Source organism: Rhea pennata, chromosome 4 (assembly GCF_028389875.1).
Source record: "Rhea pennata isolate bPtePen1 chromosome 4, bPtePen1.pri, whole genome shotgun sequence".
NCBI lineage: Eukaryota > Metazoa > Chordata > Aves > Rheiformes > Rheidae > Rhea > Rhea pennata.
In genome coordinates, this window is record NC_084666.1 from 2667580 (window position 1) to 2680162 (window position 12583).

Here is a 12583-nt window from a genome sequence, read left to right on the forward strand (position 1 = left end):
AGAAAGCAGCCAGAGCCTCCTTGTTCCTTCAGGGCAGCTGCAAGTTTCCCTCTGGGAAGGAAAGGAGGATGAGCAGTGGTCAGCCCTGAGACAGTGCCAGATGACAGCAGAGCTCTGCACAGGCAGATGTGCCCAAACAGCAGTCCTGTTGCAGCTCTTCCCAAAATGACACCTGACTCGGGGTTGGTGCCTGGGGCTTGAGTGCATCCAAGCAAGCAAAGAGCAGCCCGTCCCTGCAGCAGGCAGATGTCTTCAGTCAATGGCAAGGCACTTGCTAGGTGAAAATGTCCAGAAGCAAATTAACCCATCAGCCTTTGACAGCTTGACCAGGCGAGGGGAAGGGAGACAGGTTCTCCCTGACCTCACATCTTATTATTGTCTCCACTTGACTGGTTTGAACGTGGAAAGTGAAGCATGCACAAAGCTGTTTGCTGGGTCATGGCCTTCTTTACCAGTTTCCCCCTTTTGCTGGAAGTCCTGCAGGGCTCTTCAGAGCAAGAAGAACTCCAGGGATGGGGGTACTTATGCATGGTTAACTCATTGCCACGTTTTTAATAGAGACTGAAACAGCCTGGGCAGCAAAGCAAACAGGCCCAAAGCAGCAGAGATGTATACCAAAAGATTTAACACCCATCTATGAACATCAAACCTTTTGGTTTTACCTTTTTTTTTTTTTTTTTTCTATTTATACTTGTCAGTGCCTTCTGTACCAGCTCACAACCTACTGCCTTGTGTCTGTGCAGTGCCCAGAACTGTGGGTTCAAGGTTGCTGCAGGATTCTCTTTCAAATCTAAAAATAATTCTTAGGAATGTGTTGAAACATAAGGCATTCCCATGACCCCATGCCAAATCAGAGCTACATATATTTTAAACCTGATTTTACATAAATAATATATGGTCCCCATTAAAAATGTACAAATGGAATTATATTCCTCCACCTTAATTGTAGTAGTGATTTAAAAAGTACATCCTTCGTTGTTGCGTGGGAAGAGGAGAAAAGCTAGCATGTTCACTCTGATTCATTAGCTGAATGGGTAATGAAATCATTCCAAGTAACTGTTTCCTACACATTCACTGACAGCTCCCCAGTGTAAACTGATGCTCTAACAATATTAATCTCTGGGCGTTTTTAAAGGGAAATATCTACATGGTAGGAAGGCACAGAGCAAAGATTTCCCCCGTCATAAAATAACTGCATTACTTGGAATTCCACTTCCCATGCGCAGTGAACAGTCTAGACGAGAGGAAGGGGAACGTAAACAGCTAGCAAAGGGAGCATCTGATAGCACCAATGAAAATGAAAGAATGCAGCCCGTTTTGAAGTGCTCAGGAGACTGTCAATGTTTTAACACTTGTCAGCGATGATTGGCTGGTTTTAACTCCTGGCCCAAACTCTGCATCTGAAATTTATCATTTGGAGGATTGTTTCCTCTGTGAAAAATTCTCCTCTGCTGGGTAGAAAGTCCTTGTAACGTGCTTCAGGTCATGGGCTTAATTCAGAGAGATGAAGAATGCCTTCGAATTCATTTTCTCTTTAGTGCTCAAAGGACCCTCGTCTTATCTCTTCTATCAGAAAGAGAGCCTAACGTCTTGACCGGCTCCTGCCAGAACTTCTGTAACATTTTCCCCTGTATAAAAGAGCCCTGTCTATCTTCGAAGTAGCCCTGAAATCAGTGTTGTACAGATAGTCTTTCCCTCTCCCCTATTCCCCAAATTTGCAGGGAATGTTGTTGGCAAGTAACCTCCCAGGACCTCTCTTTACCTACTGAAGAAGGAGAGTTTCTCACCAGCTGCCACATTTTTCCTTTCTTTTTCTCATTGTAACCCTTGCTGCAGGTTTTCATCCACTTTCTCTGCGTACCCGCATCACCCCCACTGCTCTCCCAGGCAGACTGCTAATCTTGGGCTCGGACTTGTCATTCTCCTCTTGCTTAAGAGGGTGGAAATGCAGAGGAATTTCACCAAAGCCAGTGAAGGGATGACCTTGCAAAGGGTGTAGGGAGAGGCTCACTGACTCTGCACCTGCAGGCAGGCAGCGCCAAGGTCCCAGAGGCGTCAGGTTCGATCACAGCTTCTCTCCCACTGACTGCTTGAAGGCAATGCCAGAATGTGTGCTCTGAGGCATGTGGGTAAATGCAAAAAAATGCCAAAACCACATCTGCCCTTCCAGAGAGGCCTGAGGAAACTCACTGGGCAGCAAGAGCCACGTAAGAGAGACTGCAGTACAAGCATTGGCACAGAGGACCCATGTACCAGGATACCTGTCTTTGCCACTGACTCAGTGTTTGATCTTGGGCAACTGATTTCTCCTTCAGAAAAAGAGGACTGATTAAAAAAGATCCAGTCATGCTGCTGGACCCAGTCTCAGCATGAGCAGACAAGCTTTCCGCAGTCTTCCGCAGGCCCTGTGGTGGTTAAATCATGTTGATAAAGGGCTATGAGATGTCCAGAGTAGAGAAAAATGTCATGTTATTATACACAGGATCTTGGTGGAGCAGGCTCTGAGGTGTGAGGTTTGTTGTGTGTCCACAGCACCAGTTGGGAAAGGTGAGTAGCGAAGGTAGATTTGGCTCTGCCAGGACACGGAGAGTGAATGTGGCCTTTGCCCTCCCCCAGCCTCTCCAAGGGGATCGTGGTCTCACCAGGGTGGCCATAAATGGGAGCAGAATGGGGATGAAAGTCTTGTGGGGTGGTACTGTCAGGAGGAAAGTGAGCACTAAGCCCCATGGGTGTCTCCTGTCCGTTCTGCAGGGTCTGAGAACGAGGTGACCCAGGTGAACCGGTGCCTGGACGCTGCCAAAGCCTGCAATGTGGACGAGATGTGCCAGCGGCTGCGGACAGAGTACGTCTCCTTCTGCATCCGACGCCTGGCCCGGGCTGACACCTGCAACCGCTCCAAGTGCCACAAGGCCCTGCGCAAGTTCTTCGACCGTGTGCCACCCGAGTACACCCACGAGCTGCTCTTCTGCCCCTGCGATGATACAGCCTGTGCCGAGCGCCGGCGGCAAACCATCGTTCCTGCGTGCTCCTATGAGTCCAAGGAGAAACCCAACTGCTTGGCACCTCTGGACTCCTGCCGGGAAAACTACGTCTGCAGGTAACGTACGTGCACTGAGGCTGCAGATACAGGGTGCACTGGGACAGACGTCCCTTGGCCAAGGTTGTGGCTCAGGGGCCAGCGACAGCCTGGTGCCTGAGCTGTGACCAGGCAATGCACAGTGGGTGCATCCACCCTAAGGATCCTGACTGTGAAAGTTCCTGACTTTCACAGTTGGGAAATTTAGAGAAATTTGTGCTGGAGCTTGAAAAGGCCTATTTTGGTGTGTTTTGGATTGGGTCCTAAAGAAAAATCCACTATGAAAATAGAAGGTGCAAGCTAAGCCGAGATGGCAGGTGGGATGCTTGCTTCCACTTTCACTGATCTATCTGTCTCCCCCAGCCTAGGGCAACCTGCAGGAGCACCCAAGCCATCCTAAGTCACAAATCCTTTTAGGCACCTAAAAAAAACATGGCTTTCTTGAATTTGATTAGACAAAATTAGTCATACGCATAAAATGTAGCCTTCTGCTGCATAAATTCTTGCAAGGTTCTTGTTGGGTCTTATATGGTTACATGGGATCACCTGCTTACCGTTGCTCTTAGGGATGCCTTTGACTTTATGACATTTTAACTAGAACCAGTGAGACACAGTTCAGTCCTACGCATTAAAATAAAGATAATTGACACCCCCTCCTCTGTGCCAACATCAGTGCACAGCACGTGAGCCCCAGTCAGCACTCGTCTACAAGGCTGTGCCGCTTAGTGCAACAGGTATCTCAGAGTCAAGCGGTCTCAATCCAGGTCTACCACATAATTCGTGGCTGGGGTGGTTTGCTCCTCTGTTTTTCTATTTAAGGTCTGTGCATGCAAATGTACACAAACCTATCCTAATGTGCGCACACATATGCTTACCCTCTTAAGTGTTTTTACTCTGCCATGTTATTTTCACTACTCTAGTTCTCACAAAGCCTTTGGTATTCCAGAGGGTCAGTCAACCTATAGCTTTTTGAGGTGGAGCCCATCTGGCCATAAGAGGCATAAAATCATAAGAGCAGTCATATTGCACCAAACCAGCATCATTCCCATCCCAGTGTCCTGTGTGCAGCTGTGGCCAAGAGCAGACACCTGGGGAAGAACACAAGAACAAGGCTTGTGTAGGATGCTTCTCTTAGTAATTCTCCAATCTTTAATTATTTTGGACTTTGAGACTTTCTGAGCTGTAGTTCCAGCAGCTACCTCCCACTAGGACATCATCTTTAAAGTACAACGGTAAAAAAACACTTCTTTTCACAAGGGACAGTGAGGGCAGCAGCATGTAGCACATCTTCTTGGAAAGGTGGACTGACATTAATGTCCTCTTGTTTCTTCTGAGAAGCACCCTAGAAATGCTGATGATCAAGAATAGTGAGCCATGGAGCTGAAGCTGACTCAGAAAGATGCAAATCCGCTCCCAGAGCCACGCCAGCTCTTGCTCAAAACTTTCTCCCAGCTATCCAGGGAATCTGAAATGCACCAGTACTACCCTCTCCCTAACAAGACAAGAAGGTCAGGTGGGAAATAAGAGGTTCAAAGGGAGAGCATTGCTTCTTGGGAGGCTGGAAGTCATTCCTGCAAGCAGCACAGCTGCTAATTATCTGGTTCCTTGAATGCATAATAAAATACCCTCTAGAGACATGGCCAGAGCAAGAGGTTGACGTGTGACCCGGTCAAAGCCAGCAGTGCAGAAACTGCAAGGAGAGCCAGGAACAAATCGTGGCACTTTGAAGACATAGTTAGAATAAAATACTATAGTGCTAACTGTGCCTGTGCTATTAAGACTTCACTCAGCTTCTTCACAGTTGTAACCCCTTGAGTTCCCCAGCCTTGAGGTGTGGGCTCTACTAATGTGAATAGTGTAAAATCTGCAATTAATACCTCCATCCCCAAAGTAATGCAGCAAAAATTTGGGCAAGAGTTTACCTGGCAATGGCACAGAGGGAGGATGATGGGGTTGATGTGGGGCAGAATTGGGAGTGAAACAGCAAAAAAGAAAAGGAGAAGGCTGAGGATGGGGAGGAAAGTGGGCTGGCTAGCTGAAGTACTAAGACTGGCAAGGAGCACTATCAAGATGTCTGGACGACAGAGTCTGTCTGGGAGGAGCAATGTGCTCAGTTTCCTGGGCTGCACAGACAGAACAAACACTAGAGATATTCTTTCAGACACTGCTGGTCAAGTCATCTGAAGGGCCCTCGTTTTAGGTGTCAGCAGTGCTAAGGCTCACTTGAGCTTCCTAAACAGCTCAAATGCCATGGAGACGCCTTAGGTTGCCTTACCTGGCCCTCAGCTGCCTGTCTAGATGGATCTAGGTCTCCAATAGGTCCCATGTCCTACCTGAAAGCCCCACATGAGTTTCTCAGATACCCTACAATGTCCAAATGCCACTAGATGATCATTATGTGCTGACAATGGACCAACTCCTAAAGAATGGCCAGCAGCCAGCTATTTCACAGACCTTATCCAGCCGAGGCAGCTGACATGCCTGACTGAGGTGCCTAATACCCTGCATGGACTAGAGGGTCCCGCCAAGCCCAGCATGTGTTAACCAAAGCTGCTTTGTACTGAGTGGTTTGTTGCTTTGACCCAGACAACAGGAAACATGAGGCACAACCATCCGCGGGCAGAGCTCTACTTCAAGCAGCCCTTGCTCCATAGGCTCCAGAGTCCCATCCTCTTCAGACTAAGAGCCTGCAGCGGAGGAGGTGACAGTGGCTCTTTACCTGAGGATGGTTACTGCATTTTGTACTTGGGCCTTCAGACATTCCCCTTCATCTAAAGACAACCTCAGCTATTTTGAGAGCACAGTCTTTCAAGAGAGAACAACTGGACTGAATTGATGCTCTTTTTCAGTAAACTGGATTGACATTCTTTCTCAGCCCTAAAGTAAAGGCTTTAGTCTCTAGGGGAAATTATGCCTCAACAGTCAGATAATGGTAACGAATCTTTCACTGTCTGCAACAGCTCTTTCCTTGAAAATCAGCTTCACACATCAAAAACAATGAATATTTCTGCTAAAACTGGACTTTTCTTGCAGGTCAAGAGAAAGCCTGTAAAACAGTATCTATAGTAACTCCCAGTGTCTCCTCTCAGAGTGATAAAATGCACTTCTGGGTTTGTTTTGGGGGCAGGAGAATAAAAAATGTCATATCTGTTCAAACTGATTTAGCAATACCTTTACAGAGTAGCAAAGGACTTCAGGAACATGTCCCCTTCTGTGCAAAATGTAGCAGTTGCCACCAGTGGCTCTGTGCTAATATTTCCCTTTTCACTGACTCTCTCCTTCAGGTCGCGCTACGCAGAATTCCAGTTTAATTGCCAGCCATCCCTGCAGGCTGCAACTGGTTGCAGGAGGGACAGCTATGCTGCCTGTCTGCTGGCATACACAGGGATCATAGGTAAGAGTCTGTGTCTTCAGCAGGTCTTTATCCCAGCCCCCTGGATGGGAAATACCTCCTCTTACTCTGGCTTATTACAATCTAGGAGGACAGCTGAGATTGAGATCCCAGGGAGATGCTGGTCTTTATGCAGTGATTAAAGAAGGAGCTTAAGCCACTAGCATGGACTAACTTTAGAATAGCTGCAGCTGAGTGAAATAAACCATGTAACATGGGCTGCTGAAAGACTCTAGCTTCTCTGTGAGATACAGATAGGGGCTCAGGTAGCTGGATTGTCCCAGGAAATCTACTCTGCTGGTCGTGCTCTGATCCCACCGCTGGTGATGCCACTGGAAACCACTGTCCCCTGCCATCTTGATGGCTTCAAAGGATGACAGATTGGGTTTTCGGATGCTGCAGAGACCCAGCTGGCAGCTGTTAGCATGAGCACAGCCAGAGTCCAAAGAGAAAGGCCAGTGGCCTTTGGATTTGGGCCATCCCAAGGTATGGGTTAGATTGATAGCTCTTTGAATTTGGTTTCACTCTAGTTTAATTCTTCCTTAGTTGTCTTTGACCATTCTGGAGATTTAGTTTGGCTTTCTCCATTGCAATGTGAAAATTTCCGCAAACGCTCATATATACACTATTAAGGAACCTGAGTTCCCAAGAGCTATCCATTCCTCAAACTGACAATAAAAAAATTAATATACTGCAGGCTTTGTCAGTGGTGCAGTGAACAAAAGAGATGCAACTGCCCCTCTTTTCCTCTGTGGGAACAAAACAGATCTGTGACATCTGCACTTGAAGGATCTTGTGCTACTGTCATGGAGGGGCTCAGCTAAGGTTATGGACAGGGTAACCCAAGAAAGAGGCAAGGAGGGAAGTCATTATTGGTTCTTGAAGGAAGAACTACCAGCCTGTGGTAACACTTCTCCATCCTCTTTGCAGGCAGCCCCATCACACCCAACTACATTGACAACTCGACTTCGAGCATAGCTCCCTGGTGCACATGCAATGCCAGTGGTAACCGGCAAGAAGAGTGCGAGAGCTTTCTGCATCTCTTCACTGACAACGTCTGTCTCCGTGAGTACTTGTCCAGCACATTGCTGCTCTGGCAGCATGTCCCACAAGCTGGTGGAGCTGCTGGGCTCCCTGTAAGGGAAAGTGAGAGTACAAAGATAGCCACAGCACAACCACTACCCTGGTCCTCAATACTGTGCAGGCATCCAGCTACCATGCTTTCAGTGAAGGTTGATGTTGTCATTCTAGTGGCACTTTCCATGGTACGGGCTGAAACGACTCAGAGTGAAACCTGTGTCCTTGTGGCAGCTAGCTTCATAGGAAGGGTGTTAAGCTTGCTGTCACTGGTGGGTGTCAGGTCACCTTGCCTTACATCAGCCCAGCAGATACACACTGCTGTCTCTCTCTCTGCTTTGAAGAAAGTGATGTTTACAGTGCTAAACAGGTGTCATAAGAAGAGGTCCCCACATCTGGAAGAAGCCAAGGGAAGGAGGATAACAGCAGCTCCAGCCTCCAGAGGGACATCTGAGGCTCTCAACACTTCCCCCTGTCTGGGAGTTCATTGCTGTATATGAGTTCGTTGCTATCCATGGGTGACACTGTATTGGCCAGCCAGGGAGGAGGCTGGAGAAGGGATGTGTATGCTTTGCCTCAGAAACACTGCCTTGATGGTGCTTCTCTTTTTCTTTGTCACGCAAAGAAAATGCCATCCTGGCCTTTGGCAATGGAACCTACCTGAATGCAGCTGCGGCCCCATCCATTCCCCCGACTACGCAGATGTATAAGCAGGAGCGAAATGCCAACAGAGCTGTAGCAACCTTCAGAGAGAACATCTTTGAACAACTCCAGCCCACCAAGGTAGGAGAGGGCTGACCCAGCCCTAAGAGATGCTTTACCATGCACATGCCTCTTTGACGCCTTGCAGCCCTCCACACCTCAGCTCCTTCCCTCTTCCACTCTGTCTCATTTCAGCCCTGTGCACATATCCAACCCCTTGTCCATCTCCTAGGCTCCCTGACTCATGCTTTCACTTATGTCTTGGTGTTACTTTACCGTACTTCTAACCATAGTAGGGTTCTAACCATGCTATCCTCTGCCTTGACCCCTCTCTCCCATGTTCTCTTGCCCATCTCTTTCATTTCATGGGTGCTATGGAGAGATGTGGTGCTTTTCAGAAGCATCTGGAACATCCCTGAACTCTTCACGAGTATGTGCAGAATGAGAGTCAGGAGACTTGGGTTCTGCTCCTGCCCTCTTGCAGGATTTCATTTCGGCTGCCCAGCACTCAATTTCCTCCCTGTCAGATGAGGATCCTGGAGCTCATATTTTGAGGCTTATCTGACCAAAGTTAGCTAGACATTGGAAAACTGCAGTGGAAAGGTTCTAGTCACCAGTAAATTGTTAGTATTAAAGTAATATTAAATTAAGATTTTTATAAAATAAATAACAGTGAGGTTAATTTATTGATGATGACAGTAATGTGCATTAAATATTTTATTATTAAATAAGAAGAATGACCTTGATTTGCTGCCCACTAGAGTAATCTTCAAACTGAATTATTTTACTATTGAATAATTAACGATGACCCTAATTTGTGGAATGTACAGGTAACAGAAGCTGTCAGTTAACTAGACTCCCATGACTGAATATGGGCTTTGTGCTTGGCTAGTTGACACCTTCAAGAAGCTTCTGTATCCAGATTTTTAAAGCCCTTTCCCCGTTTCTTCTGCTGAGAAAACACACAATTCACTTCACTATGCTCTATTTTCACAGAGAGGTTACCAGGTCTTGCAGGTGGCCAGGAGGAGCAGAAATATGACCTCAGCTTCACTCACTACTTTTCAGGATGTTGGCAGTCAGGCACAGCACAGAGAAGCATTTCTCAGGCCATAAACTCATTTGCACCCAGGAGATGAGAATCCATGGGGTGGATGTTCCCTGTGCAGCGTGTGCATGGGGGGTGACACCTAGGGCAAGAGGAGACCCATGTGGCCAGAAACGCACATGCGAGACTGGGTCAGTGGGCTAGTTCTGGGGTACAGCTGTTCTTCAGCTACGTACGTGCTTGCGGGAGAATGATCTTAGGGCAACCCAAGTGGTGGCTCAAGGCCCAGACCTCACACTATGAGTTTTTGTCCAGGCCATCACTTGGAAGCGAGGGAGAGGCTATGAACCTCCCTCATCATTTACAGTCCAACCCAAGCATGCTGACTGCTGCTGCAACTGGCAAGTGGGAAGCAGGAAAAAACAACTACAGTCACCAATGGTCCTGTCACATCCCCAACCCTTGCATATCCCTCCGTGTTGAACTGCAAGAGCTGTGGGATTGTGGGACCTGTTGACATTGCAAGGGAAATAAGGGAGTCAGGCCCTGACTTCAGAGTCAAGTCCAAACCCAGGCCTGGTTTGATGTTCCTTGAGGTTGGGTACCGCTGGACCAGAGGAGGAAAGCTATGATGTACCAATCTGGCCATCTGCTTACCATCTTCATAGCAATGCAGAGCCTTGGTGCTAAATCATCTCAGAGATAAGCTACTGCAAACACAGAGCTCTAGTAAAGCAAATTTTTGGCCATAGATGTCAAAACACTGTGACAAGAGAAGGGTGTGGTTTTACTCAAGAGTGGAGTAGGAATCAGTTGCTTAAATACGTATGTCCTGTGTTTTGGAATAACCCACTTGGCTCCTGGCCTCTGCTGCAGAAGCATAAGGGGGCTTGGTGAAGAAGACACCTGCATGGCTATCCTACATGCCATCCTTACCACCAGATGTGTAACCTCATTTCCCTGATGGAGGACTAAGTCACAGGGCAGTGGCCAAGCTGGTGGCAGCTCTTCTGCCTTTTGTACCCCTTGCCAGTGCTTCTCCCATGCAGTAATCCTGACATAAATCACGGCACACTGCCTTCCCTGCTGTCTTCAACAGAGCTGAGCTGGCCTCAAAATCAAAGCCAGGGCTTTGAGACTGGCTGCTCTGTCTCTCTCCTGCATCCACATACAAATAGGAAGGTTGCAGGGTCAAACACTGCAGCCCTAAAGCACTAACATATGAATTAATTGTCCTTATTCTTACATTGCTCAGCAGGACTGAGGTAGGGAAGGAACGTACTACTCACCCCCATGCTGCCTCCTTCTCTTGCAGGTGGCCGGAGAGGAGAGACTCCTCAGGGGCTCCACTCGTCTGTCCTCAGAAACCTCCAGCTCAGCAGCTCCCTCTCGCCTGGCAGGCTCTCAGCTGCAGATATGGCTTTTCCCAGCTCTCGCCGTGCTGAGCTTGTTTTTGATGTGAAGCAGGGTGGGCACACGCCAGGCAGTGACTCTCTTTGTGTCGGTTCCTTTAAAAAACAACCAGACAAGCTACTTTTCTGGGGGGGAGGGAGAAGGGGTGGGATGGGAAGGAGAGGTGAGTGTGTAGGCATTCCTTCCTCCACCTCATCTGTCTACCAATTTATTTGATTTTATGAAATCAGCATCACTGAAACCAGCTCATTCTTGGTCCTGACCTCATTTCCACTCCACAGCTTGGTTGTTGTCTCTCCAGCTCTCTGCAGATGGGTTCAGAGCCACTGACAATTCCCTTGAAAAAGCTCAAAGTGAGAGTCAAGACAAGAGATGAGACCTGCAAAGGAAATGCTTTTGCCTGCCCTCAGACAAGAGAGGAATGACTCTTGATGGATGAGCTGCCAGGAAGTTTCCTGAAGCCCTGACTCCCACTGCGGGTCTCTTGACAGGACACACCAAGAGATATGTAGTTCAGATTGTCTCCAGGGTTGCCCAGGACCCAAAGAGCAGTCTATCTAGTTCAGATTGAAGAAACCAGATCCCCTGGTGAAAAGACAGTTGATTTGGTTCATCAAAGAGGATACTGATGCACCTCCAGGGTGGAGTAAGTGGCCGTGCTATGCTGGACTCGTTTACTGGGTTCATCCATACGTTTAAAACACCACCTGTGTGGAACCAGAGTGCATCTCCAAGCTGTGACATACATATATTATCATATATCAATATCATATATTGATGATGTTCAGGAAGAAACATGAAACACGTGTGTTGCGTTTCATTTGTGACTTTTTTTCATGTCCCAACCCTAACGTCTCTTTTTACTGGTGATGTAAATTGTAGGTGTTTCGTTTCGTTTCCTTTCCTTTCCTTTCCTTTCCTTTCCTTTCCTTTCCTTTCCTTTCCTTTCCTTTCCTTTCCTTTCCTTTCCTTTCCTTTCCTTTCCTTTCCTTTCCTTTCCTTTCCTTTCCTTTCCTTTCCTTTCCTTTCCTTTCCTTTCCTTTCCTTTCCTGTCACATCTGAATGGCCAGAGGCTAATACCGCTCCACTCCAAGCTAACCTTCCTCAGTGCAGGATAAATGTGCAAGCCCATGGGCAGGACTTGATGCAAGCGCAATGTAATCTATTCTCAAGTGCTGCCTGCGCATCTGCCAGTCTTGCAGAGAGACAAAGGATGTTGAGACGCGGGGATTTCATTAGTTACACAGTGAAGAGACAAGCTAGAAAAAGGTTGCTACATATCACCCTAGGGACATAAAAATTGAGCCAATTTCTCAAAAGGCCAAAGCACCACACGTTGTGGATAGGGAATGGGTTGTTACAACTCCCCTTGCTAAAGACTAGCAAAAGCGATTGCTTGTGTTCATGTTAGTGCTTTAAAGCAGTTACCTCTTACTAAATGCTGATTTCTCAGCAAGAGGTGGTTTAAGCAAATGCTGGTTAACAACTCACAAATCTGGACTGCGACTATAGCCTGGCTGAAGGCTGAAAGAATGTCTCTCTGATCATGGAGGACATAGGAAGGTTAAGGACTCGAATACCTTGAGATATTTGAGCATACAGCAGTCTTCCCTCAAGAAGTTGAGCTGAGGTGTCACTGCACCTTGTCGGGGAGACGAACTTGTTAGATCAAGCCAAGAAGGAAGATGATGATGAAGCATGGGAAGGTTTCCCTGGGTAGATGCTTAATCAGGCTGACTGGCCACAGGAGGCACAGGAATAGGTCCTAAGTGTCCATGAGTGTTTGGGTCTGGGATTTACAACAGCCCATTTATTCCTTGGTTTGTGCTCCTCTAAGAACAACTTAATTTCTTAGCTTTTGGATGTTTAGAAAGGC

General features: G+C 47.4%; 1 protein-coding gene across 1 annotated transcript in view; it reads left to right on the forward strand.

The window, feature by feature from the left end:
• The window catches only part of GFRA4 (GDNF family receptor alpha 4), a 76242-nt gene extending 64677 nt beyond the window's left edge, over positions 1-11565 (forward strand). Inside the window, exons 4-8 of the mRNA XM_062574568.1 lie at positions 2752-3097; positions 6361-6470; positions 7398-7532; positions 8170-8327; positions 10610-11565. Of these exons, the coding sequence (XP_062430552.1) occupies positions 2752-3097; positions 6361-6470; positions 7398-7532; positions 8170-8327; positions 10610-10756 (896 nt within the window). The 3' untranslated portion in view covers positions 10757-11565. The remainder of the gene's footprint in view (positions 1-2751; positions 3098-6360; positions 6471-7397; positions 7533-8169; positions 8328-10609) is intronic.
• The last annotated feature ends 1018 nt before the right edge of the window (positions 11566-12583 follow it).